Source organism: Wolffia australiana, chromosome 17 (assembly GCF_029677425.1).
Source record: "Wolffia australiana isolate 7733 chromosome 17, ASM2967742v1".
NCBI lineage: Eukaryota > Viridiplantae > Streptophyta > Magnoliopsida > Alismatales > Araceae > Wolffia > Wolffia australiana.
Genome location: NC_135851.1, coordinates 1,614,748 through 1,642,437, shown reverse-complemented (window position 1 = coordinate 1,642,437; position 27,690 = coordinate 1,614,748). Strand labels below are relative to the sequence as shown.

Genomic DNA, 27,690 nt, shown 5'->3' with positions numbered 1-27,690 from the left:
TATTGGAGTCCTATAGATTTATTTTATAAACATTCAAAGTGGAATAAAGGGGGAACGGGGTGTAGAAATATGTATTTTGTTAAGTTTAGATAAATGTTAGTCCAAGTTTCAAAAAATCACGAGTGAACAGACATAAATTAACAATTAACTAAATCAATATAGAATATTACTCATTTTTGAAATCTATACAAACAGGACATTTAAATCTTACATCTTCTGTTTTGTTCATAGTTCTGATTCCATTCCTGTATCGACAAAACGCAAAAGGAATGAAAAAAAACATGGAATAAATGCAAACATGAAAAAGGTTAAAAAAACCTATTAAGTAATATGAAAATCAATAAAATAGAAACGGCAAAATTTTAATTTACCCGAATAATACTTCTAAGCGCCGTATCTGCGCAAAATCTTGTTCAAGGAGGGCATTACATTGTATGCCTGATATGATCTCCTAAGTTCAATGATAGAACCAACCTGGGTAAAAAATAGAAACCACTTAAATAGATAACTTGATGGATAATAAATAATAAATAAAAAAATAAAACTTACAATGATAAGAACAGATGTAAAGCCAATAGAAAACCCTTGGTTGATTTTACGCAAGTGGTAGTCCAGCACGATCGATGAAGTAGCAAGAAAACTCAGCAGAAGTCCCCCTAAATAATTCATTAAAAAAGTTAAATTTTGAATATATTCATTTTTTTTCCATTTTTTGTATTTTTCCTATTTAGGATAGTAATCACGAATCACATTAGGGAAGATGGACGAGGACGAGTTCGCCATCATCATGGTCATCATCATCCATCTGTGGCTGGGAAGAATGATGATGAATTCAACAATGATAATGCCATAACTAAATGCTTTATCTGATATTGGAAACCAGTGGATGACGACAAAGTCTCTTGAAAATGAGATGGCAATGACGATGACAAATTGTCATCGACCGATGGATGATGGTGATGGGTTTTGGAAACAACATAACTATGATGACGATGACAATGATGATGACAAATACAACTGGTAGATTATGATGGCAGCTCTTGGAAACTAGTTAACAATGATGAGGACAAATAATAATGATGACGAAGAATTCAACTGATGGATTTCAATGACGATGACAATAATTATGGCATGATTAAATGCTCCATCTTACTTTTCAAAAAAAAATTAAATTAAATGCTCCATCTGAGCTTAGAAAGTTATGGACAATGAGGAGGACATCTCCATAAAACAGGATGACAACGATGATGCCAACGAGTCATCCACCAACAGACGACGGTGACCATGATGGATCATGGAAACTGGATAATTATGACGATGTTTCATCATCATCATCGTCATCGTCCACCTGTCATCCTCATCCATCAGTGGCTGGGAAAAATGACGATGAATTCAAACGATGATGGCAATGATAATAGCTTGATTAAACCAGTGATATTAGAAACCAGTGGATGACGACGAAGTCTCTTAAAAATGAGATGGCAATGACGATGACAAATTGTCATCGACTGATGGATGATAGTGATGGCTTTTGGAAACAAGATAACTATGATGATGATGATGGTGACGATGACGGTGATGATGATGATGACAAATACAACTGGTAGATTATGATGGCAGCTCTTAGAAACTAGTTAATTATGATGATGACAAATGACAAATAACAATGAAGATGATGAATTCAACGGAAGGATTTCAATGACAATGATTATGGCATGATTAAATGCTCGATCCTAGGTGGGAAAATAATGGAAAAATGAGGATAATGTCTCCAGAAAACATGATGACAACGTGTCATCCACCAACAGATGATGGTGACCATGACAGATCATGGAAACTGGATAATTAAGACAGACGACCATGCATCATTATCATTATTGTCATTGTCATCATCGACGTCAAACCCTAAATCTGATCTTTGGGGAAGAAAGAAACGTGTGCACATATATATACCCCAGAAGCGCGTTGAAGCTTGAACCATTCTAAGGTACTCGATCGTTGCTTTTCCTGGTTTGACGTTCGGTATCCTGGCGCCCATTTTAGTCAAATAATCCGAAATCTCCTTGGGAAGATTTGCCTGAGAGAAAAGATAGAAATAAGGGTCAAATTCTAGAACAAAAATGGCACGTAGTCCGATTTATTGAACTCATTCAGATGTTTCCTCAGGAGTAAGGCTTGTGAATGGATGGCCGACAACGGTCTGGGATTGAACGGGTTTCCATTCAGCTACTCGTCACAGGGCTTGCTGTTGGATGATGGAACAGAACGAGACGTGGCGGAACGGAAGCTATAAGCCGTTCCGTTCCCTTTCCATTCCGAGTATAGTTCCGGATCGTCCCAGACGTGGACGATCGACGGGGCGGGACGAATTTCGTTCCCTCCGATGTCAGGGACGAAGGACGGGACGGTTTTTCATCCAACGATAAAAAAACCGACCCGTCCAATCATACTGGGACGGTTTTCCCCCCGTCCAGTCCTCCCAGGATGAATTTTTATCCCAGCCCTCGTCCCGGACGGAAAAAACACATTTTATATTTTTAAAATATTAATATAGATTTTTTTCAAGTTTTTAAAGGGAAATATGGAGGAGAGAGAATGCAAAAGGACATATGTACAATTAATTCTGAGTGGCGTCAGTTTGCACGCGCGAAAAAATACAGGGACCTTGATGCAAATTGTCATAGCGAGGCCACGTGACGAGATCTCAACCATCGGATGTGTATCCGGCGGTTTTTCGTCCACATCTGTCCGTCCATCGTCCAAGACCTCCGGACGGACGGTTTTTCCATCCCACGGGACGAAAACCATCCCGTCCGTTGGTCCGAGGGACGAATTTTCGTCCCGAAATTCGTCCATATCCTCGGACGGGACGATTTTTTCGTCCCGGCCGCGTCCCTGCACTATAGTTCCGTGGGTCAGAATTGAATATTTGGTCAGGTTCAGCTTCTCATGTCTACTAGCCTTACACAGGAAGAAGCCTTCCAGAAACAGCACAAAAATAGACATGGTTCAAGAAGTTTTTTTTTTGAAATATTTAAGGCTACGAGAGGAACATTGATGGGAAAGAGGAGATGCGAGGTAGATGGTCCCATCGTCAGAGAGTAGAACACTAGACATGGTCATTCTGTTCTTTTTGTGTGAGTTTGTGCGAATTGTTCGTTCTGTTCTGTTTTCCGAACAGAACAAAAACAAATTCAAACTGAACATCGCACAGACCCGTGTGCGGTTCTTTTGTTCGCTTCATGTGAATTTTGTTCTAGTTTTGTGTGAATGTGCAAATTTGTGCAATTGTGCGAATTTTGTTCGTTTTTGGAAAACAAAATAACAGAACAAAGAACAATCATGTCTAAGAACACGAATTATCGGAGGATTCGAACGGAGGATCCGAGGATTGACCGGGGATGAGCCACCTGAAGACGCAGCGAGGGATTGACAATCACAGTGGGAGGGGGGGATTGTAGGAGACTAGAAGAGAACCAATCGGCTGAAGATCCGGCGAGACGATCAAAGATGATCAACATTCTGATGTAAAATGAGTCAAGAGATCAACATAAGAATGTTGATCATCTTTTCAGGTGATCTTGTTAGTGAGAGACTAGCTACTATGGGCTAATGGGCCCTATTCTATAAGCCCATTAGCCCATCTATCCTTCTCTCCCTTAGGGTATATATACCCACCTGTGTACTCAGTTATGTGTATGTCATTATCTTCCTCTTCTCTTCCACAACATGGTATCAGAGCTCCAGAGCTCCTCACCTAGGGTTTGACATGGCCCGCACATCGCCGCTGCCGCTCTTGCAGCAGCAGCTGCCGCCGCCGTGCGCAAGCGCAGCAGCCAGCCACCGCCGCGCGCAAGCGCAGCCGCCCGCCGCCGCCGCTGCGCGGCAGCGCAGCCCGCAGCGCGCGACGTGCCGCAGCCCGCAGCCGCCGCGACGCCCGCGGCGCAGCCGCCAGACGCCGCACGCCGCGCCGCAGCCGCCAGCCGCCGCGCGCACGCGCTGCAGCCCTAGCCGCAGCGCCGCGCCATAGCCCTAGCCGCAGCGCACCGCGCTGCAGCCGCCAGCCGCTGCACGCACGCCGCAGCCTAGCCGCAGCGCAGCGCGCCACGCCGCAGCCGCCAGCCGCTGCGCGCACGCGCCGCAGCCCTAGCCGCAGCGCCGCGCCGCAGCCGCCAGCCGCCAGCCGCGCGACACGCCGCCGCAGCCGCCAGCCGCAGCGCACACGCCGCGCCGCCCTAGCGCCGCGCCGCAGCCGCCAGCCGCAGCGCGCCCACGCCGCAACCGCCACCGCCACGCGCCTGGGCAGCAGTACTCAGCAGCCGCACGCCGCAGCAACAGCAGCAGCGTGCACGCGCCGCAGCAACAGCAGCAGCGTGCACGCGCCGCAGCCAGCTGCCGCCACCGAAACCAACATGCCGTTCACTGAGACTGACTTCGCCGAGAGGCCCTTGTCCTACAAGGTGGCTCATCCGCTCCCATCGGTCCCGTAGGTGACACTCCTACGGGGCCCGAATCTCCTTCAGTGGATGCGCTTTGTCGAAACCGCCCTGAAGGCACGTCAGCTCTTCAAGCACTGCACTGAAGAGCCCCTTACAGTCGACCACCCACACCATGCGGTGTGGGACGTTGAGGACCAGTTCGTCCTCGGCTGGCTGTATGCGTACACCCTGGCTCCCGACTTCCGCGACCGGTTTCCGCATCAGAAAACGGTAAAAGGATTCTGGGATCAGGCGCGCTCCTTCTGTGGCCGGGACAACGACTGGTGGCGCCTTTATGCTCTTGCATGTCAGGCCAGCAATCTCCGTCAGGGGACGCTGACCATCTCTGAATATGCACTTGCCCACAAGAAGATGTGGGATGAGGTGGACTATTATCTTCCACCCGACGATCCGACGTCGAAGACGTACCAGAATGTGCTCCTCTTGCGGATCATGGGCTTCCTCAGCGGCCTGAACTGCGAGTATGATGACGTCCGTCGTCGTGCTTTGCACCGCAAAGAAGGTCCACCTGCTCTTGAGGAATTGGTGAAGGAGCTCCAAGAGGAGGAAAGTCACTTTCTCCTCCATGGGACTCCCTCCTCCGGTCCTCCGGGCGAGTCGACCGCCCTGCTTTCTGCCCCCACCGCGTCTGCACTTTCTTCCGACGGCAAGCCCACGGCGATCCTCCCTACGCCCACATCCGCTGCTCCACCAGCTGGGACGGCGGTTTGCTCATATTGCGGCAAACCGGGCCGCGGGAAGAACAAGTGCAAGAAGCGCCTGAATGATTGGAGAAAGAAGAAAGAGGCCGCCGACGGCAAGGCCATGGTGGCCCAGTCTGACTCATCCTCCGCCAGCGCCTCCTCAGTGACCATGGATCAGCTCCAGGCAGATTTGGCCCGACTTTGTGACCAGATGGCAGCCCTGCAGAATCCATCCACGGCTTACTTCGGTGGTTTTGGTGCGTCTTCCACTCCTTCCCCTTCCGATGAATGGTACTGTGGTCATACGGCTTTTCACTCTCCTGTCGTCTCCGATACTACTTGGGTCCTTGACTCGGGGGCCACCGAACATATGACTCCGAGTAATGCCCGGTTTGTGTCCTACGAGCGGCATCAGGGTGGTCGTACTGTTCTCACGGCAGGGGGTGGACGTCTTCGTGTGGCTGGCATCGGGGCAGTCTATGAGGACGGTCTTGGTGTGGTCCACAACGTCCTGCATGTTCCCGACCTGCGGGCAGTTCTTATGTCTCCACAGCGTTTAGTTGATGTCGTCTCCTGTTCATTCCACCTCAGGCCTGACGGTATGTTTCTGTCTGACAAGGTGGGCCGGACTACACCGAATAGGCGGGAGAATGGACTGCTGCTGCTGGATGACGGAGGCCGCTCCCAGTGCTTCATGGTGCACCGGACTCTACTCTCGGTGGCTGAGCAGTGTCGGGGTCGTCTTCTGATGGAGCATCAGCGTCTTGGACACCCACCTTTCTCTACTTTACAGCGTTTGTTTCCGTCGTTATGTTTGGGCGTGGACCTCAAGACTGTGATTTGTGAAGCTTGTCAGTTGGCCAAGCATCGTAGATGCTCCTTTGCTTCCTCTCCGTCTCACACTACGACCCGCTGTTCCGCGCCCACAGTGATGTATGGGGCCGCCCCACAGCCCAGTCTGAAGGGGCATCACTACTTCCTACTCTTTGTGGACGAAGCTACCCGCTATACGTGGGTTTACCTTCTGACTGCGAAGTCGGAGGTTGCGCAAAATGTTCGACATTTTTGCACCATGCTCCAGACGCAGTTCGGTCGCGGCATCTAACGTTTTAGGTCCGACAATGCTCGGGACTTCTTCAACGCTGACCTCGACTCTTTCTTTGCCGACCGGGGCATTCTCCACGAGTCCTCCTGTGTGGCCACCCCCGAGCAGAATGGCATGGCTGAGCGGCGGATCGGCTATGTTACCTCGACAGCGCGCACGTTGCTGTTGGACTCGAAGGCGCCTAGGCGTTTTTGGGGCGATGCGGTTTTGACGAGTACTCATCTCGTTAACCGTATCCCCACCCCGCTCCTGGAGTTCTCCAGCCCCTTGTACCGGATGACTGCGGCCTTCCCGGATGCTTCCCTGAGGACAGGGCTCTTGCCTCGTATCTTCGGCTGCACGGCCTACGTCCATGACTCTTCTCCGACGCGCACAAAGCTTGATGCTCGCGCCCTCAGGTGCGTGTTCGTGGGTTACTCTTCCCTCCAAAATGGGTATCGGTGTTACCATCCGCCCTCTCGGCGTTTCTTCACCTCGGCAAACGTCACCTTTGCCGAGCATGAACCCTACTTTGGGGACTGTTCTACCTCATCACGCCTTCCGCCGGATGAGGCTCCTTCGGCCCCCCCCTTGGGGCCCCGTCTGATCGTGGAGTCTACCACCACCACTCCACCCTCCTCCCTCCATGATCTCTCTCCCCTTGCCTCCTCTTCCTCAGTTCCCCCTGCGGGGTCCTTGGACGTGTCCTCCACTTCGTCTTCGTTTCCTGCCCCTCCCCCCTTGGCAACTCCTCCTCTCCCATTGGTCTCCGGTTCACCATCCTCGTCCCCTCCCAGTGAGTCGCCCTTGTCACTCGTCCGTGACCAGCCCTCGTCTCCATCCAACTCATCTTCCCCTCCTACCGCCGACATACACTCCTCGTCCGGTGTGTCATCTCCTGCTCCTCCCGGGGAGTTCCCCCTTGCTTCCGCTCGTCCTTCTGTCGATGGTGACGATCAGTTGGGATGGCCTATTGCTCTACGGAAAGGGGTCCGTCAGTGCACTAAGGCCTCCCTATACCCTCTCTCTCATTTTATCTCCTTTGACCAGTTGAGTCCTCCCTACCGGTTATTTCTTTCCCGCATCGAGTCCGATCCTGTCCTCGCCGCTAGCCGATGCTCTCGCCTCTCCTCCTTGGAAAGCGGCGATGGATGAGGAGATGCAGTCTCTCCTCAAGAACCACACGTGGGACGTCGTTCCACTTCCCCCTGGCAAGAGGGCTGTGGACTGCAAGTGGATCCACGCCAAGAAGCATCATGCGGACAGTACTCTCGAATGCCTCAAGTCTCGGCTTGTGGCTCGGGGGTTCACTCAGTCCTATGGCGTAGACTACTTCGAGCCGTTCTCACCAGTGGCGAAGATGGAGACTGTCCGTCTTCTTTTGGCTCTTGCGGCCCATTTCCACTGGACCATCCGCCAGTTCGACGTCAAGAATGCCTTCTTGCATGGCGATCTGACGGAAGAGGTGTACATGCAGCAGCCGCCGGGCTATTCTCTCGGCCCCCCCGGTCACGTGTGCCGCCTGCAGAAGTCTCTCTATGGACTCAAGCAGTCTCCGCGCATGTGGTTTGGGCGGTTCTCCTCCGTTCTGAAGACCGAAGGGTACACTCAGAGTAATGGAGACGCCTCCCTCTTCTTCCGTCACAGCCCGACCGGGATCTCCATTCTTGCCGTGTACGTCGACGACATCCTCATCACGGGGTCTGATGCTGCTGAAGCTGTCCGCCTGAGCGCCGCCTTGGCTATGGAGTTTGAGATCAAGGCCCTCAGCCTTCTTCGCTACTTCCTTGGTCTCGAGGTGGCCTACTCTCCTCGTGGGATCTTCGCCTCACAGCAGAAATACACCGTCGACTTACTAGCACTGACTGGGATGACCGACAGCGCCGTGAGCACTCCCATTGATCCCAACGCTCAAGTTGGGCAAAGGAGGATTCACCACTGACAATTCCCACAGGTATCAGCAACTGGTGGGGAAACTCCTCTACTTGATGCACACTGCCTGACACGCTTCGCGCCAACTTGCTCAGTCAGTTTATGCATTCTCCCGGAGGTTCACCGTCAGGCCGTCCACCGGGTTCTTGCGCACTGAAGGGCTGCCCGGCAAGGGCCTGCTCTTCCTCGCAGTACTGACCGGACCGCCAAAGTATACACTGATGCTGACTTCGCCGGTTCCGTTGTGGATCATCGATCTACCACGGGCTACTGCACGCTTGTTTTGGCAGTCTTGTCAGCTGGAAAAGCAGCAAGCAGGACAAAGTGTCCCGTTCTAGTGCCGGCCGAGTACCGCGCGACCGCCGATGGGGCCTCCGAGGGCCAGTGGATCTATGGCATCCTTCACGATCTCCGCGTGGAGTACGCCGGCCCGATTCACTTCTACTGCGACAACAAGTCGACGATCGCGTTGGCCAAGAACCCTGGACAACAGGGACGTATCAAGCACATGGAGCGCAACCGCTACTTCTTCAAGGAGTGAGTCGACGAAGGGATCTTTGACCTTGATTTTGTTGCCTCCGCCGACCAGGCAGCGGACGTCCTCACTAAGGGCCTCTCCCGCCCACTTCTTCAACGTGCCGTCTCCAAGCTCGGCATGGAAGATATCCATACTTCGCTTGCTGGGGGGTGTTAGTGAGAGACTAGCTACTATGGGCTAATGGGCCCCATTCTATAAGCCCATTAGCCCATCTATCCTTCTCTCTCTTAGGGTATACATACCCACCTATGTACTCAGTTATGTGTATGTCATTATCTTCCTCTTTTCTTCCACAACAGATCTTACTATAATTCTTGACTGCCCACCTAAAAGGAGGGCTACATGTATTTATAGATAAAAGTAAGCAATCTATTTTAAGCGCTAAAGTGCCCCTGATGGGCTAAAATGTCGAAGATATCGAATGTTCTAATACAGGGAAGAAATAGATTTACAAATTATATTTCAAATGAATGAACTAGATACACTTACAATGTCGAAGATGTTGAACAGAAAGACGAAGAAGGCGTAAATTGCATAGAATACCCAGGGCTCTGCACCTAGGGAAGTCTCCGGGTTCAGAATATCCCTCACATTTTCCCAAAATCTTGATCCAAGAATACTGCCATAGGAAATGACCATCGTCAAATAGATAAATCAAAGCAAGGACCACTTTGCAAACAACAAATGCACAAATTATGGTAAAGTGATTACCCAGCTAAAATGCTAGGAAAAGCAAGCAAATATGTAGTCGTAAGAACAGGTTGCATGCCGGTGGGATTGATGTTGAAGGGTATATACGGCTCAACCTCGGAAACGGGTGACCGATTTCTATGAATTTAAAAAAAACAAGAAAAAAAAAACTAGTGTCAGCATAAAAAGCGAGTGAAGAATGAATAATTATGTGAGATGGAATCAGACTCAAGTGAGTGAGTGAAATCTCATTCTCTTTCTACCAAATGTAAAACATATATCTCCGTCCTATCAGTAATAATCGTAATGTGAATAAATCAATCGTTTAGTTTGGGCTTTTTAGGATAATCTTTATTTGATAACTTCATCAATGATCATTGGAATTTACTTCTTGAAGAATCCATTTTTCATAACCTTCCTACTTATGTTACGTTCATCATTAGAAATTTCCATGATCAAAAAATGAGAAAAAACACAGAAGGTGGGTGAAACATGTTCACATCAAATCACCAATTTTCCAGATAGTGATATCAACCAATCCGAGGTCCTTAGAAGTAATTAAAAAGTAGAGAAATATATATTTTTTAATTTAAAAAAATGAGAGAAATATACAGTAGAACTAAACCGTAGAACTGCAGTGTTACACAGTACCTTGAATTTGATGCTAATTTGAAGGCATAGTACTGCAGTTTGACCTTACGGCAGCCTTCTGTCACCACCACCGCCCACATTGTGACGATCGTGAAGACCCCCACAATGGCGAGGATGTAATACAAAGAACTGATACCACTACCTGGACCGAACCCAACAACATTAAGGACCACTGAATATCCTCCAAATCAATATTGCGCAAATCAGAAAACTTTGGCATTCAAACTTAAAAAAAGGCGTCATAATAAAAACTCTATTTGATGTACTAGCCGTTATATCATCATATTAGGCTGCGCACTATGGCCCAGTAAACCATGTACATATGCTTTGACCTAAATGAAATCATTATGCGTGTATTTCTCGTTCTGCCTCTGTGTCTTCTTCTTCTCCACAATCTGATACCCGGTCTAGAAATTTCCACCCTACCAACTAGAATGGATTCTTTTTTGATACAATCTACAACGCCTTGCAAGATTTTTTAGTAAAATGGTGTAAATGTCCATTTTACTTATGAGGGGCATGAATTGGAAATCTGATATTTTGAAGAACATTGTAAGGTCAAATCAGAATGAGAACATATAGAAATTGCAGAGAGAACAAGTCAGAAGTGATGAACAACGAAGAGAAATTTGGAAGCAATTCTGCATTAGCCAATGCACCCTCTGGATTGGGAGGATCTCCTGTGCTCCATCCCAGTTGCCGCAGCAACCACTTCAAGAAATGTCATATCCCTCTTTGAATGAGGTATAGCCTCTTATTTACCCTGGTTTCACACCTTTGCACTTAGGCACTTTATTTACTGTAACGTGATCCTCAGTTGACACATGCCACATTCTCTATTATTCTTTTGTTTTTTACCTTTTACATAGACCTAGCCTCTTCAGAGAGACGCAAAGAACAGATCTTCACCCAAGGCAAAGTCTGTCATCCCCTGCCTGCATATGATTACCTAAACTAGATCTTCAGCCGGCTACTTCTGGATCAATGAGCCTCTCCTTCTAGATCCATCGTCTCTCTTTTCCTCGTGTAAAAAGCACGTTCTGTAAGAAGATGCATTGTGTTTCTGTTACATTTCAATTGTATGTAAGTGAGCCAATCAGGTACTCACATTGTTGGGACAAGATCTTATAACCAGATTACAGAGAGGTATCTTCCATCCATGGATTTTTTCCCTTTTTGAAAGGAAAAAAGAAGATCTGTAATCAACCCGATATTGAAAAAAACAAGAATTGTGCGGACCAAACTGGTCCCTCTCATTCATTCACACACACCAAAACCAGCATGGACAAACCTTTCCCCACAAAACAAAGCCATTCTCGCCTTGAAAATGAGTAAACTAGGATGTACCTAAATGGCCCATAGCATCGTGAAGAGGATTCCTGATAGGTTTCCATGGGGGGGCATTCTCAACTTGTTTATCTTTATGTTCCTTTAAATAGCACAGCCCTCCTTCTGGGAGGGCAGACTGGAAGTTGGTCCTTAAGTGAACGTTGGTTTTCCCTGTCCTCTCCTCTCTTCTTACGTCCATGTTAGTGTGGACTTCTTCCCTATTATGTACTCTCTCTCCTACTTACTCTCCTAGGGTATAAATACCCTCTATGTACCCCTTTGGGTCCTTATGTCATTATCTTCTTCCTCCTTCAATCTAGGATCTTCTCCTCTCCCTCAACCCTTCTAGGGTTTCACATGGTATCAGAGCCCTTGGGCATCTGAGTATAGGGCTTGACATCACCCTAATCCCGGCGGAACTCCGGTGAACCAAAGCCCTGTTCGAATCTGCAGGAAGGGAAACCCTAACTTCCTGCAGAATCGACCCTGGTTCCACCGACGACCACCGTTTTTGCCGAAGACCGTCTCCCACCGCGGAACCGCCGCCCGAGCCGCCAGATCCGAGCGGACCAGCCGCCCGAGCAGCAGCCCAGCGGACCAGCCGCCCGAGCCGCCAGTTCCGAGCGGACCAGCCGCCCGAGCAGCCAGCCCCGAGCGGACCAGCCGCCCGAGCCGCCAGCCCTGCACGGTCCAGCAGCCCGAGCGGACCAGTCGCTTCCGCGCGGACCAGCCGCCCGAGCAGCCGATCCGAGCGGACCAGCCGCCCGAGCTGCTAGCCCCGAGCGGACCAGCCGCCCGAGCCGCCCGCCCCGCGCGGACCAGCCGCCCGAGCCGCCAGCCCTGCACGGTCCCGCAGCCCGAGCAGCCGATCCGAGCGGACCAGCCGCCCGAGCCGCCAGACCCGAGAGGACCAGCCGCCCGAGCAGCCAGACCTGCACGGTCCAGCAGCCCGAGCAGCCCCGACCGCGGAACTGCCTGAGCAGCCAGCCCCGAGCGGACCCCTGACAGTCAACTGCCTGCCTGATGGCGGACGACAGTGTTGACCCTCCCGTCTCCGGCAATGCCAGCACCACAGTGGCCCCGCTAGTGCCGACGCCTGCTAGTGATTTTTCCGACGCTGATTTTCAGCGGGAACCGCTGTCGCACAAGGTGGTCCATCCTCTCCCGATGGTCCCGGAGTCGACCCTTCTCCGCGGCCCGAACATCCTTAACTGGCGTCGGTACATCGAGACCACCCTCAAGGCGCGCCAATTGTTCAAACACTGCATAGCCGGACCGCTACCGCCGACCCATCCACACTTCGCGGCATGGGAAGCCGAGGAAAATTTTATCATGGGCTGGCTGTACATTCACACTCTTGCTCCCGAGTTCCGTGACAAGTTCCCGCACCGGACGACTGTGAAGGGTTTTTGGGACCAGGCCGCTGCCTACTGTGGCCGTGATGGCGACAACTGGCGCCTGTTTAGCCTTGTCCAGCGCCCAAAACCTCCGTCAAGGCCAATTGTCCATTTCGGACTATGCCTTGGCCCACAAGAAGCTGTGGGAGGAAGTTGACTACTACCTGCCAACGGATGACCCGGCTTCCGTGTCCTATCAGAATACACTCCGCATCCGGCTCCTGGGATTCCTAAACGGCCTCAACAAAGAATACGATGACATTCGCCGTCGCGCCTCCATCGACGCGAAGGACTCCGTCAATCGATGATCTCGTCAAGGAACTCCAGGAGGAGGAAAGTCACTTCCAGCTGCAGCAGGCTTCCGTCGAGCCCTCTCCCGACTCGACGGCTCTTCTCACTCGCCATCGACTTCCTCCTCCACTTCCTCTTCCGCCTCTACTTCCGATCCGCCCTCCGCAGTGGTATGCAACTACTGCAACAAGCCCGCCACCGCAGTCGCTTTCTGCCGCGCCGCAAGTTAGATAACGAGAAGAAGAAGGCAGCCGACCGAAGGCCATGGTCGCAGCCACTCCGTCCTCCACGTCACCCATGGATCAGCTTCAGGCTGATGTGGCCCTTCTCCGCGAGCAGCTGGCCGCCATGCAGTCCCAGTCTTCCGCCCATTTTGGCGGTTTCGTGCGCATCTCTCCGGTGTCTGATCAGTGGTACTGTGGTCATACGGCTCTCCACTCACCTCTGGTCTCGGATACAACCTGGGTGCTTGATTCGGGGCTACCGATCACATGACCCGTTCAACGACCGGTTTGTATCCTACGAGAGGCATAGTGGGAGTCGACGTTCTCACGGCCGGTGGTGGACGTCTCCGCGTGGCTGGTATCGGGCAGTCTATGTTGACGGCCTCGGTGTTGTCCGCAACGCCCTTCACGCCCCGACCTGCGAGCCGTCCTCATGTCACCGCAGCGCCTGGTTGATTCAGTTTTTGTTCGTTTCACCTCCAACCTGACGGCATGTTCCTTTCTGACAAGGGGGCGGACTACAGCCATTAGACGCGAGAATGGGCTGCTGCTGTTGGACGATGGGGGCCGCCGCAGTGCTTCTTGGTACCGTAGCCTCCGTCCGTTGATTTGAGCAGCGCCGCACGGCTCCAGTTGGCTCATCAGCGCCTGGGTCATCCTCCGCTTTCCACTTTGAAGCGTTTATTTCGCCGTCGTTGTGTACTGGACTAGACCTACAGACCGTTGTTTGCGAAGCTTGGCAGTTCGCCAAGCATCGACGATCCACGTTTTCTCCGTCTGTGTGCCACAGCTCGACGCCGTTTTTCCGCGTTCATAGTGTTGTTTGGGGACCGGCCCCACAGGCGAGCCTAAAGGGCCATCGCTATTTTTGATTCTCGCCGATGAGGCGACCGCTACACGTGGACCTACCTGCTGGCGGCGAAATCTGAGGTTCCTGCCTCCATCCGTCACTTCTGTGCCGTCGTCCAGACTCAGTTCGGCCGCGGCATTCAGCGATTCCGGTCCGACAACGACCGCGAATTCGCCAATGCCGATAACGTCACCTCCTTTGCCGAACGGGGTATTCTTCATGAATCCTCGTGTGTGGCGACCCCGGAGCAGAACGGCATGGCTGAGCGTCGCATTGGCTATGTCACCTCCACGGCCCGGACACTCTTGCTGAACTACCAGGTACCCTGGTCGTATTGGGGTGATGCGGTGTTAACGAGCACGCAACTCGTCAACCGCATTCTCTCCGATATCTTGGGGTTCCACAGTCCCCTTTGATCGGATGATTGAGGCCTTCCCGGCGTGCCTCTTCGGACCGCCTGCTCTCGCGTCTTCGGCTGCACTGCCTATGTGCATGACACGTCTCCTTCCCGCACGAAGCTCGACGCTCGTGCCCTCCGGTGCGTGTTTGTGGGTTATGCCTCCCTTCAAAAAGGCTACCGGTGTTATCACCCACCTTCTCGGAGGTATTTCATCTCGCAAACGTCACCTTTGCCGAACATGAGTCCTATTTCGTGACCCCTCATCCCGCCTCTTGGATGAGGCTCTTGCGCTCCCCACTTAGAGCCGTTTCCTATTGCGCCCACTGCTCCCTTGCCCTCCTCCATTGTTTCTCCCCCACTTGATCGGCCTTCCATTCCAGTGGCTTCTTCTCCTACGGGGTCGTCGGAGCACTCCTCCACTTCCCCCTTACCCCTCCCGGCATCCTTGCCACCCTCGCCTACCCCGTTAGCGGTTCCGCCCCTACCGACACCTCCCTCCCCGCGGCTCCTCACCCGGTGTGTCGTCATCCACACCTCTTGGGGAGTCGCCCTCTCTCCCTCCTGCGGATTCTTCTCCATTCCCCGAGGAGTCTCCGTCTCCACTCGCTTCCGCTCTACCATCGGACGATCCTTCCCTGTCTCCTCCCGATGATGACGATCAGTTGGGATGGCCTATCGCCCTTCGGAAGGGGGTACGCGAGTGCACCCGCACTCCGCGCTATCCCCTGTCCCACTATATCTCCTTCGACCGGCTGAGTACTTCCTACCGGCTGTTTCTCACTCGCATCGAGTCGGACCCCATTCCACGCCGCCTAGCCGATGCTATCGCTTCTCCTCATTGGAAAGCGGCGATGGACGAGGAGATGCAGTCCCTGCTCAAGAACCACACTTGGGATGTTGTCCCACTCCCTCCTGGCAAGCGGGCGGTGGGTTGCAAGTGGATTCACACCAAGAAACATCATGCTGATGGCACCCTCGAGCGCTACAAGTCGCGTCTCGTGGCCCGAGGGTTCACTCAGTCCTACGGCGTGGACTACTTCGAGACATTCTCACCCGTGGCGAAGATGGACACCGTCCGTCTTATCTTGGCAGTGGCTGCTCACTTCCACTGGGGTATCCGACAGTTCGACGTGAAGAACGCTTTTCTCCATGGCGACTTGACGGAAGAAGTTTACATGCAGCCACCTCCGGGGTATGCCCTCGGCCCTCCTGGCACCGTCTGCCGACTGCGGAAGTCTCTTTATGGACTCAAGCAGTCTCCGCGGATGTGGTTCGGACGGTTCTCTTCCGTGATGAAGACCGAGGCTACACCCAGAGCAACGGCGCGCGTCGCTGTTCTTCCGCCATTCTCCCGCCGGCGTCTCCATCCTGGCTGTATATGTTGACGATATTCTTATCACCGGCTCCGATTCTGCAGAGGCGACTCGCCTTGGTATTGCTCTGGCCAAGGAGTTCGAGGTTAAGGCCCTTGGGCCTCTCCGCTACTTCCTCGGCCTTGAGGTGGCATACGCCCCCCGGGGCATCTTTGTGTCTCAGCAGAAGTACGCCGTTGACTTGCTGGCCCTTGCGGGCATGACGGAGTGTGCGCCAGTGAGTACTCCCATTGACCCAAACGTGAAGTTGGGTGCAGGGGACGACTCGCCTGTGGTGAATTCCTTCCAGTATCAGCAGCTGGTGGGGAAACTCCTATTTGACGACACCAGACCGGATATCAGCTTCGCCGTCAATCTTCTCAGCCAGTTTATGCACTCACCGCGGGAGATCCATCGCCAGGCAGCATATCGGGTACTTGCGTACCTTAAAGGTTGCCCCGGGAAGGGATTGCTCTTCCCACGGAGTACGGATCGGACAGTGAAGGTGTACACCGACGCTGATTTCGCCGGTTCGATTGTGGATTATCGCTCCACGACTGGGTACTGCATTTTTCTGTTTGGCAGTCTTGTCACGTGGAAGAGCAGCAAGCAGGACAAGGTGTCCCGCTCCAGTGCTGAAGCCGAGTACCGGGCACTCGCCGATGGGGCCTCTGAGGGCCAATGGATCTACGGCATTCTCCATGACCTTCGGGTGGAGTACTCCGGCCCGATCCATTTCTACTGCGACAACAAGTCGGCGATTGCGTTGGCCCAGAACCCTGGCCAGCAGGGAAAGATCAAGCACATGGAGCGCAACCGCTACTTCTTCAAGGAGCGGATGGACGAAGGCATCTTCGACCTTGACTTTGTTGCCTCCGCGGATCAAGCCGCGGATGTCCTCACCAAAGGACTGTCCCGGCCCCTGCTTCAACGTGCGGTGTCCAAGCTCGGCATGGACGACATCCATACTTCGCTTGCGGGGGGGTGTTAGTGTGGACTTCTTCCCTATTATGTACTCTCTCTCCTACTTACTCTCCTAGGGTATAAATACCCTCTATGTACCCCTTTGGGTCCTTATGTCATTATCTTCTTCCTCCTTCAATCTAGGATCTTCTCCTCTCCCTCAACCCTTCTAGGGTTTCACAGTCCACGCTCCGTCTCCCACTGCGATCCCCGTTCTCGTGATCACCTCTGCCTCACCGCGTCTTCAGGCGGCTCGTCCCCGGCCGATCCCTACCTCCTCTGCTCGGCCTCCTCTCGAATCCTTCCCGTTTCTCCTCCCTACCCCGGGAAGTTCTACCTCGCCTCGTCCTCCACTCCTTCCGATACGAGCCTAGATCAAGGATCGTATCAATTCCCCACTCTGCATCCCTTCTGAATGTTCCACCCCAGAGAAAGGCCCAGAATGCCTCTTCTGAAGTATCATCCATCCCAAACCATCAGAACGGAAGGGACACTCAAAGAACAGATGAACAGTCTCCTTCACCCCCAGTACATAGCACACTCTGACGAAGTATCTGGAAATAGGTTCTTCCTTAAGGCTCACATCACAAGTCTCAGCCTGAGTAGCAGCCACCCAAAGTCAACAAGAGCATCAAGCACCCTCTGCCGGCAAGCTCACGCCCACCTCCGTTGATTTCCCCCCGTCAAATTCCTTAAGCAACAAAGTATGCCGTCACACTCACTGTCAGCAAGAGTGTCAAGCACCATCAGCCGTCCGCAGTCAACCTGACCACACTCGAGTTCACTGTTGCCCTATCATCGGCGAGCGCATCAAGCTCCCTCCACTGTTGAGCTCCCCCTGTTGATCTCTGATAGACTTTATTCCAAGAAATATCAGAGGAGAAGACACAGATCTGGTCAACGGACTGTTGACCAGACAAGTCATCCCTATAAACAAGAACGACTCATTCAGGTATGTCATATAACATTTTATTGAAATCAAGGCTTGACGGTTAGAGGTCGAGGAGGCTGGAGCAGCAGGAGTGGAATTCGCCTGCTGATCTGGAGGGAGGAGTTCGCCAGTGAGGAAGAACCGCCACGAGGTCGAGAAGGAGCTTCTCCTGGAGGAGGAGCCATCGAGATCTACTTCCGATTCTCATCTTATCTTCAAGAGACACTGTATTCCCAGATTTCTTCTGGATTTTTATATTCAAATAGCACGATTTTGCCATTGATACTCAGGGAGTGTATCAATCTCCCACTGCTGTCAAGCTCCTTTTTCTGCCTGCTCCCATGCTGACACCATCCGTTGTCGGGCTCCATGGTTGAAGCATCTGTGGGCTCACGTCGACCGTCATCAGATTCCTCCATCGTCTGCTGTCAAGCTCACCAACCACCGTTGAGCTCATGCGCTGTCGGTGTCATGCCATCTGTCATCGAGCTGATTGTCCACTGTCAAGCTCACTGCTGTTCATACATTTTCAATAAATTGATAAATATATCCTAATATCCGTAGGAGTTTAAGAGGAGTTTCACACACCAACAATAAAGATAAAACTCCCACCAAGGAAAGGACATCACAGCAAATACCATGGGTGAATGTTTCCTCTTATGAGGCCTTCTATGGCCTTGACGAAAGCATCTCCTCTTATCAGGGAATGCAGATGCAGGAGGAAGACGGAATGGCAGCACTATAATGAGGTGGTTTTTAAGGGGAGGACGGCCTTGACGAACAGCATTATTCATTACGTGGAGAGTCTTGTCGCATACTGGTTTCAAAGGGAAGGGCGGGCCATTCCGGTCATCATGTGTATAAATCGGTTCCCTATTTTAAGAGTGTTGAATATATGTAAAAATATTATTTTGCATAAGCTAAAATAAGCAGTTTTGTATTGGGTTACTAAGCCCACTACCCGATCGGGTTACTTACCCATATCGGGTAGGCCCATTATCGGGTAAGTAACGGCTAGTCAAAACTAGCCGTTACTAGCCGTTAAACTAGCCGTTATAAGCGGCTACTTACATGTGTACTGTTATTGCATATGGAAGTAAGGTTCTCTTTTGTTGTTTCAAACCTCTTGCTCCATCTTCAGACTCTTCTCTCAAAGAAATCAGTACAATCAACAAAGAGCATCAGATTGATCACCATTCTCAGGTGATCTTCCCTTTTTTCTTCAAAAAAAATATCCAACAAGGAAAGCAATTTCTGAAAAGTCAAATGCTGCAGACCTGTAAGATGGGAAAACATCTTATAAAGAGTATCTGTGTAGCCAGTCAAGATACCAGCGCAAATAATCAACGATGATCCATGTCCTGTCAAAAAAGAGAGAGGAAAGAAGGACTGTCACCATAACTCTAAACTTAACTTTGATCACAAGGCAAGAATATAAGAAAATCAGATTAAAACAACTATTTGGTAAAAAAACATTTTGAAGAAACAGTTTGGTAAAAAATAAATTCCCTCTTGAGGGTTTACTCCATCAGTCCGTCAACAGAGGCCAACAATACCAAGTTAGAGTTTGCAAAAGACAATAATATACCAAATAATACAATAAGGTCCCACGATAGAACCCTACAAGAGAGAGAGATCAGAGAAGAGAGATGAAAGAAGAGAAATGGCGAGATATTTCGCCCTGCCAGATGCAGCAGGGCACCTCCTGGTCGAATGCAACCCAGAGATAGAGAAACCATGAAGAACTTCTTAAGCAAACACTATTGGTCTTTACAGGGTACTAGCGAAAACCAAAAGCAAGAGAGACATAGGTTCCATAGGCCTATCGGATTGGACTATCCCAACAGTTACTTGGGCCCAATCCTGTGAGCCCACATGAGCTCCTTTGCGTTTTTTCTGATAAATTCTCCAAAGGCTCTTATCATTATACAACTACAAGAAGCAATTTTTTTTCCTTGATCACCGAACGTGGGACTTGAGTGTCCCCGTTATTGACATGGTATACCAGTGGAAACTTACAGAATTGAAGAAAATGGATTGTCCATTTGCATTGAAAGTCTTATTTCAGACGACACAGAGGATTCTGCAGAACAATTGTAATTCACAACATGTCCTGGAGGCCAAACTATGGCACAAGGCCAATAAAATCCTTAATAATTCCCTGGTGCACACAACAAAATGAAACGTTCATGTGTCTCCCTTGACAGAGACACAAAAAAGGAGTCCGAAGTGGATTGCCCGAGAAACTTTTATTTGACATTATACAAGGTAAATCTAATTCAGTGTGTTCTCGACACAAGAGAAAGAGTACAGAGAAAATGTAAAAAAAGAGAAATGTCGTACCAAAACCAGATTCAGATATAGTGTCACAAATCCAGGTCATAGTCATTGCACCAAGAACCAAAAGGCCACTGGTTACAGCCACATGTCTCAATCTGGTAGAAAAAAGACAAGATAAATAAGGGGTAAAAACGCAACCTATATTCCACACTGTACGCGATTTTCACAAATTAAAATAGCAACGGAGCAGTCACATTAGCCGTTTTGAAGCAAAGAAAAAAAGTAAAGAAGATAATGGAAAATGGATGCACGTGTTTTCTACAAAGATTCATCTGAAAAATATTGGCCTAATTTTTCAGGAATTTTTGTACTTGGACTATTACAACAACATTTTTCCATCAAGGTATCAAAAATATAAGATACTATCAGCAGATGTCCACTTATTTCCGTTTTGTTTGCCTTTTATTTCATCATTTTTTAATATTTCCAATATTTTACAAATACCCTTATGGGTCAGGTCCATTTTTTTTCTAAAACAACTATTTAAAACCAATCTTATTCGAAAGAACCTCGTGCTGCTTTGGCTCTCCTCTCCCAACTCACAGCGCCAGGATAATAGAAGGGGGAGTGCTGACGCGGTATCAGAGGTCTGACTACTAGCTGCAGAATTCAGAAGATTCAAGATCAGCATTTTCTACCTTCTATTAAGTGTTTCTTCTCCAACCTGCCAGAATGTCTGCGACGAGGAGCAGAAATGGTAATCACATAAGGAGAGTCTACTTGACCAACTTGGGCTTACCATTGATGAGGGAGAGGACGACAAAAACAGATTGGCAACCGGTTATTGAAAAGGTGGAAAGGCGGTTGGAGGGATGGCAAACGAGAGTGCTATCAGGGGGGGGCCGACTGATATCTTTGTGATCGGTACTCTCAGCTATACAGATATTCTACCTCTCTGTAAACAAGATGCCAGCTGGAATCCGTAAGAGATTGGAAGGCCTTATGAGAAGGTTCTTTTGGAGGGGATCTGGGTCGGAACAAAGCCCAGGAAATTCACTGGTGGCATGGAACAGTGTGTGTCGGCCAGCCAAAGAAGGGGGCTTGGGGGTTCTACACCTACAAATCATGAACAAGGCTCTACTGTCCAAGTGGGTGGAAAGGCTCATGAATCCTCAGGATGATCTAGTCACTCGTCTGCTGCAGGACAGTTATGGCAGGAGCCTCAGTTGGGAGGAGAAGTCAAAGGAGTCCAAGGGGAGTCACCATTCTTGAAAGGGCTAAGACGTCTTGGGATAGGTAAATGGTCAACTCTTTGAGGTGCTATGGGCAATATGGCTGCATAGAAATGAGGCCATCTTCACAGAAAGAAAGCATGGATGAACGCTGGTGTACAAGTAGTGGCGAGTCTTGCCTCTTCATGGTTTAAAGAACTGCCGCCAGGGTGCGGGCCGGTCCCTTTAGGTCTTATGCGTACTTAATGACCATATTTATTTATCACATCGGGAGGGTCACTGATTTAGTGTGATCTACCACATCTGTCTTCAAAAGAAATAATCACAGTCAATGATGAGTCTGAGTTAGAAAGCCTTGCGCCCTAACTGTCACATTTTGTTGGCATTAAGTCACTCAGTAAGATGAAGTATTTTCTGAGAATTGAAGTTTTATACTCTGGCCCAGATGTTCTTGTCATTCCTCACAAGTATGTGTTAGATCAGGGAAAAGAAACCAGGATGCTTGAGTGTAAGCCTTCCAACACCCCTATTGATTTTAACGTGAAGAAGATGGTTCAGTGGATAAAGGCCAATATCAAAGTTGATAGGCCAATATAACAGGGTTGGATGTCTCATCAACGGAGGCATTCTAGGACACTCTAATGGCAGTGCAGTAAGAGTGCGGACCAGCCTTCGTGGTGCTCTGAGCAATACGCCTGCATCAGAATGAGGTTATTTTCAAACGAAGGGATGCGATTGAAAATTTTCAGGAAGTCTGGCCTCTTTTGGGGAGGCAGTATGGTTTACATAAACACTGTATAAACCATATTTCTTAATGGAAGCGCACCGTATGCCATTTTGTGTCTTCCTGTCCACTGATACACCAGGGCAGGATAGTGGGAGGGAGAGCACCTGACAGATATGTACCACAGGAATCTCCTAAATGTTTTGGGTTTTCTAAACGCAGAGAACTGAGAGAAAAAAATGCTTCCTTAATCATGTCTCTCATGAAAACAAATATATCATCATAGAGCAAGCCTTTAAATCCATAGATGTCAGCATTTTTCATGGAGAACAAAAATGGATAAAACGTGGCGAAAAACAACACTAGACTCTTTGACATGATTCCCAAGATTTTAGTTTCTCATGTGAAGATGCAAACAACATCCGAGCAAGATTGTAAGAGTGGTTCATATGAGTTCAATGATGCTGTGAGTAGTAGCTATGTGCGCAAACATAGAGTTCACAGCCTATCCTTCATCGAAAAGATTTTGAAATGTCACTGAGAACAAAATGAAAGACAAGCATAAAAGTTTGGCTAGTTCAAACTCGGCGTATCACTATGTATCATGATCACCATCACCGGTTCCAGAAATAAAAAACCACATGGAAAGCATACCTGTAGCTAGCGGCATATATTGAATATGGGAGTGAAGAGTATGCAACAATCAAGGATTCAAGCATTGCAAAACCCAATGACAGCCACCATCTGAAGAGAACACACAGGAAAGTCAGAAATAACGGTCATTGTATTGAAAATGCACTAAGTACTGACCTCAGAGAGCGAAAGCTAATAAGTGAACTCACATATAGCCTTTGATTTTCTCTTGGGCATCTAATCCTTCTTTCCGCAGCTTAACCAAAGATGGAACTATATGACAAAGCACCTACAACATGAACCTTTTCCCTTTTATTACAGAAGGATGATAAAGACATCTTATTGTAGTTGATTGCGGAATAAAAATTAATGGGAGGCAGAACTTCATGTTTGGGCTGGGTATTGATGCCGCAATAGAAAAGCAGAGCCTAAAAAGTAAACAAAAAGTAAAAATTTCATAAGCATCGATTCTTTCATAACAAATTGCTAAGAGCCCTGATAGGGACCTTGGTCGAGGTCTGTATCTGAAGGTGGAAGAAGGTGAGACGAGAAGGGAATTCCCGGGGTTGCGAGGTGAAACGGGAAGGGTAGGGGAGGGCCGAGCAGAGGAGGTAGGGATCGGCCGAGGACGAGCCGCCTGGAGATGCGGTGAGGAGGAGACGGTCGCAGGGACGGGGACCGTGGAGGGAGAAGACGCGTGGACGTAGGAGAGACGAGAGGAGGAGAGAAACCACTAATCCTTCATAACCAAATGCCAGTCTGCCCTCCTCCAAGGAGGGCTGTGCTATTTAAAGTTAACATAAAGAGAGAGAAAGCATAATAAAGTGACGAGAATGCCCCCACGTGGAGCTTGGTATCCTATCAGGCCCCAACCCCCATTCAGGGGTATTTATGTCATTTAGCTTTGGATAGTTCCCTTGACATACAAGTATCCCCCCTTGGGAGCGCAGACGAGAAGTAGTGGAATCTGCAGGGAGATCCTTCCGGTGGGCACCGACTAATCCAAGCCTCTAACCATTGTTATCATTAAAATATTTCTTCTCTCTCTCAACAATTCCAACATCATTCCCTAATGCAGATCCAACCGAGGTCTCTATCAGAAACTTTCTGACGAAAGACGCACAGAGATCGACTCAGAGTGCCTTTCCAGCACTTCAAATGATTTCTTTGGTAAACATTTTCTACCAAAGAAAATAAATATAATTCCTAAACTGCATATGCATGTTGAAAGAGACGCTTCAAACCATATAGCAAGACGATACTCAGTCCCTGCACATTGAGGGGTACAGGACGGTGTTTTAACTACAGAGAAGCAAAGTGATATGTAGTTGAATTAAATATTTAAGTACTAGAAAAACTGTAAAGGATATTCGAGGTAGTTATTCATAATTAACGAAGAAATGAGACACTCGGATAGTGAAAAAAAAGCCATGCCTGCATGACGATGGACGCTCCAATTTGTGGACTGATACCGAGTTGGAAAAAAGATAACTTCATCTCAGCGGAGAAATCACCAAGCTCATCTGGAAAAGTATTGAAATCATAAACTGAAAGTGAGCAAGAACTGAGGGAAAAAGACAGAAAAAATAAGCACAGATCAGTGACCAATCTTTCTCTCTTCGCTCAAATATATATTCTGTGGGTAGAAGAATCAGTTTCAGCAGAGTTGTGATATTTCATATTTGGTACTTTCGAATCCACAAATCAGAAGTTAGACTCATGAATCCGATTTTTCAAGAGGTCACGCACCGGTGGTTGACTCTCTGATCAATATCATTGAGGAAGATTATAAAACACCAGAGATTAAACTTGAAAAGAAATACTCGCAAACAACACCTGAAAATTGTTTTGACGTGAAACATGGAGTATAATTCGATCACAGCTTTACTGCTTGAAAAACCATAAATTTGCACGACTGATTTTGAAAAGGATACTGTCAGATTTTTCTTTTTTGAATAATAAGATACTGTCAGATATATATGTTCTACGCAGACCAGAAAATTAGAAAATAAATACATAAACAATGAATTGATCAAATATATTTTATCAAAAAAAAATGAATAGATCAAATATTAATCAAATACCAGATGAAACTAATTTGACAAACCAATGCCGCACCCAAGGACCAGCCGGCCTTATTTTTAAGCTCAAAGACCTTGGATAACATACACAAAATGATAAATTAATTTTTAAAAAAAAAAGATTCCGGAAAAAACTTGCACAGAATCAACCATTCAAAAACTGTTAAAGATCAATTAAAGGTGTAGGAGCAAAGAGAAATCACATAGCAAGAAGGAGCAGATCTTGATTTTTCCAGAAAACATATCTTGAAAAAGACAGGATGATTCTTTAAAAAAAGAATGATCAACAATATCAAGTATTTTTGAATTTCTGAAACAAATGAGTCAACAATGTCATCAAAAAATCGATTACCCATGGATCCGGAGGCAAATGTTAGGTAATCCTGGGGGATTAGGCGTCTATCAAAACCGGGCAGAGGAACAAAATACCCAATTCGGCTGACTAGAATTAGCAAAGCTGTCACAAACAGCCTTCTCCTGATCTCGCTCTTAAAGAAAGACTCGGCCATCTCATTGATCACAGATCCAATGCGAGCAAACACCAAGAACCTGTTATGAAATCTCAACTTTGCCGCCTTAAATTCATCATCATCTTTTTCTTCAGGTCTGGTGAGCGGATTCAAATTCGTGACAGTAAGATCAGCATCTGGAGAAGGGCTCGAAAGGGAGATTGAAGATCCATTTGAGGAGCATTGAACAAATATCCTGCCATTCCGGCCAAGGATACGATCCGTTGGAAGAATCAAACCTCTTTGCTGATAAATAATAGAATTAAAACTCTCCGAGGACCGCCATTTCATCTTCCTGGCCGAGTGGGCTCCGAGAAGTCCACCTAATAGGAAGAAAGACAGATACATTTAACTAACCTTGGATCAGAATGTTTCATCCCCACTAGGTGCTTTGTAACAACAAGTAATCTCTTAGTAATCAAGAAAAACTCATAATTCAATCTTCAAGACATGGAACAACGTGAACATTGGTAAATGTTTTTCATCAGATCAGACCTTGATGAGGAAATTGCTAGCTGAGAGGAGAGAGTATAAGATAGAATTTATATATTGTTAATTCATCCTCGAAATGCCCCTCTATTCTATTTCATTTCCATGAAATTTCTTTCCTTGTTGAAATATGTTGGGTGCCCCTCCATCCCGGGCCAGGCCCCGGCTATGAACACTTGGGTTCCACAGCTCGAGAGTATTGCAGAAGTAGCAATCGAGATGATGAAAACAGATAAAAAAGAAGACTTTAAGCTGTGGAAATAAACGAGAAGCAAGTGGAATAAGAAGAATAAGAAGCAAGTGGAAAAAAAAAACGAGAAGAAGAAGCAGAAGCATAATAATCATAAGAAGAAGAGGAAGAGGAAGCAGCAGAATCAGAATCAGAAGAAGAGGAAGCGGAATAACAAGCGGAAGAAAAAGCAGAAGGAAAATAAATAAGAAGGATAAGAAGAAGAAAAAGAAAGAAGAAGCAGAAGATCAGTAAGCAGAAGAAGCAGAATCAGAGGCAGCAGCAGCAGGAGAAGAAGAAGAAGACAAATAAATAAGAAGAATCAGTAAGAAGAGGACGCCGAAGAATAAGAAGAATCAGAAAGAAGAAAAAGAAGAATCGTTGAGAAGAGGAAGCACAAGAATAAGAAGAATAAAAAGAATCAGAAAGAAGAAAAAGAAGAATCGTTGAGAAGAGGAAGCACAAGAATAAGAAGAATAAAAAGAATCAGAAAGAAGGAGCATCAGTAAGAAGAGGAAGAAGAAGAAGAAGAAGAAGAAGAAGAAGAAGAAGAAGAAGAATCAGTAAGAAGAAGAAGAAGCATCAGTAAGAAGAGGAAGCAGAAGTGGAAGAAGAAGACGACGAATCAATAAGAAGAGGAAGCAGAAGAAGAAGACGACGAATCAGTAAGAAGAGGAAGCAGAAGAAGAAGACGATGAATCAGTAAGAAGAGGAAGCAGAAGAAGAAGACGACGAATCAGTAAGAAGGGGAAGCAGCAGCAGCAGCAGCAGAAGAAGAAGAAGAAGAATCAGCAAGAAGAGAAAGAAGAAGAATCAGTAAGAAGAAGAAGAAGAAGAAGAATCGGCAAGAAGAGAAAGAAGAAGAATCAGTAAGAAGAAGAAGAAGAAGAAGAATCAGTAAGAAGAAGAAGAAGAAGAAGAAGAATCGGCAAGAAGAGAAAGAAGAAGAATCAGTAAGAAGAAGAAGAAGAAGAAGAATCAGTAAGAGAAAGAAGAAGAATCAGTAAGAGAAAGAAGAAGAATCAGTAAGAAGAAGAAGAAGAAGAAGAAGAATCGGCAAGAAGAGAAAGAAGAAGAATCGGCAAGAAGAGAAAGAAGAAGAATCAGTAAGAAGAAGAAGAAGAAGAATCAGTAAGAAGAATAATAAGAAGAAGAATCAGTAAGAAGAATAATAAGAAGAAGAATCAGTAAGAAGAAGAATCAGCGAGAAGAAGAAGAAGAAGAATCAGGAAGAAGAAGAATCAGCGAGAAGAAGAAGAAGAAGAAGAAGAATCAGCGAGAAGAAGGAGAAGAATCAGCAAGAATCAGCGAGAAGAAGAAGAAGAAGAATCAGCAAGAATCAGCGAGAAGAAGAAGAAGAAGAATCAGCAAGAATCAGCGAGAAGAAGAAGAAGAAGAATAAGCAAGAATCAGCGAGAAGAAGAAGAAGAAGAATCAGGAAGAAGAAGAAGAAGAAGAAGAATCAGCGAGAAGAAATAGAAGAAGAAGAATCGGAAAGAAGGAGAAGGAGAAGATGGCGCTGACCTCTGGAGCACGGCCATGGCCGACCTCGGACGGAGAACTGTTCCACAGCTCCACAGCTCGGCCGCGTCGCCATCAACCAACAGCTTCAAACAGCCCATAAAACCTCGCCACTCCCCCGAAGATAACCGCTCGCCCTTATAAACCTCGCCCCTTACTGGGCCAACCCAAACCTCAT

At 48.2% G+C, this 27,690-nt stretch overlaps 1 protein-coding gene across 3 annotated transcripts; it reads right to left on the bottom strand.

Moving 5' to 3' along the window:
- Positions 1 to 137: 137 nt before the first annotated feature.
- Positions 138 to 27,667, bottom strand: SCY2 (SecY protein transport family protein). Of its 3 annotated transcripts, XM_078588848.1 has the most exons (14): positions 27,516 to 27,667; positions 25,117 to 25,596; positions 24,118 to 24,206; positions 22,893 to 22,972; positions 22,705 to 22,794; positions 20,158 to 20,249; positions 19,092 to 19,175; positions 10,078 to 10,219; positions 9,448 to 9,564; positions 9,226 to 9,355; positions 1,954 to 2,077; positions 550 to 656; positions 372 to 474; positions 138 to 245 (listed from the first exon to the last, which is right to left on the bottom strand). In XM_078588848.1, exons 1-13 carry the CDS (start codon positions 27,586 to 27,588, stop codon positions 385 to 387), a joined length of 1,698 nt encoding a protein of 565 aa, XP_078444974.1. In that variant the 5' UTR covers positions 27,589 to 27,667; the 3' UTR covers positions 138 to 245; positions 372 to 384. The 3 variants fall into 3 exon arrangements, with proteins under 3 accessions (XP_078444974.1, XP_078444976.1, XP_078444975.1); XM_078588850.1 differs by lacking the exon at positions 9,448 to 9,564; XM_078588849.1 differs by having other exon boundaries at positions 150 to 474.
- Positions 27,668 to 27,690: the final 23 nt, after the last annotated feature.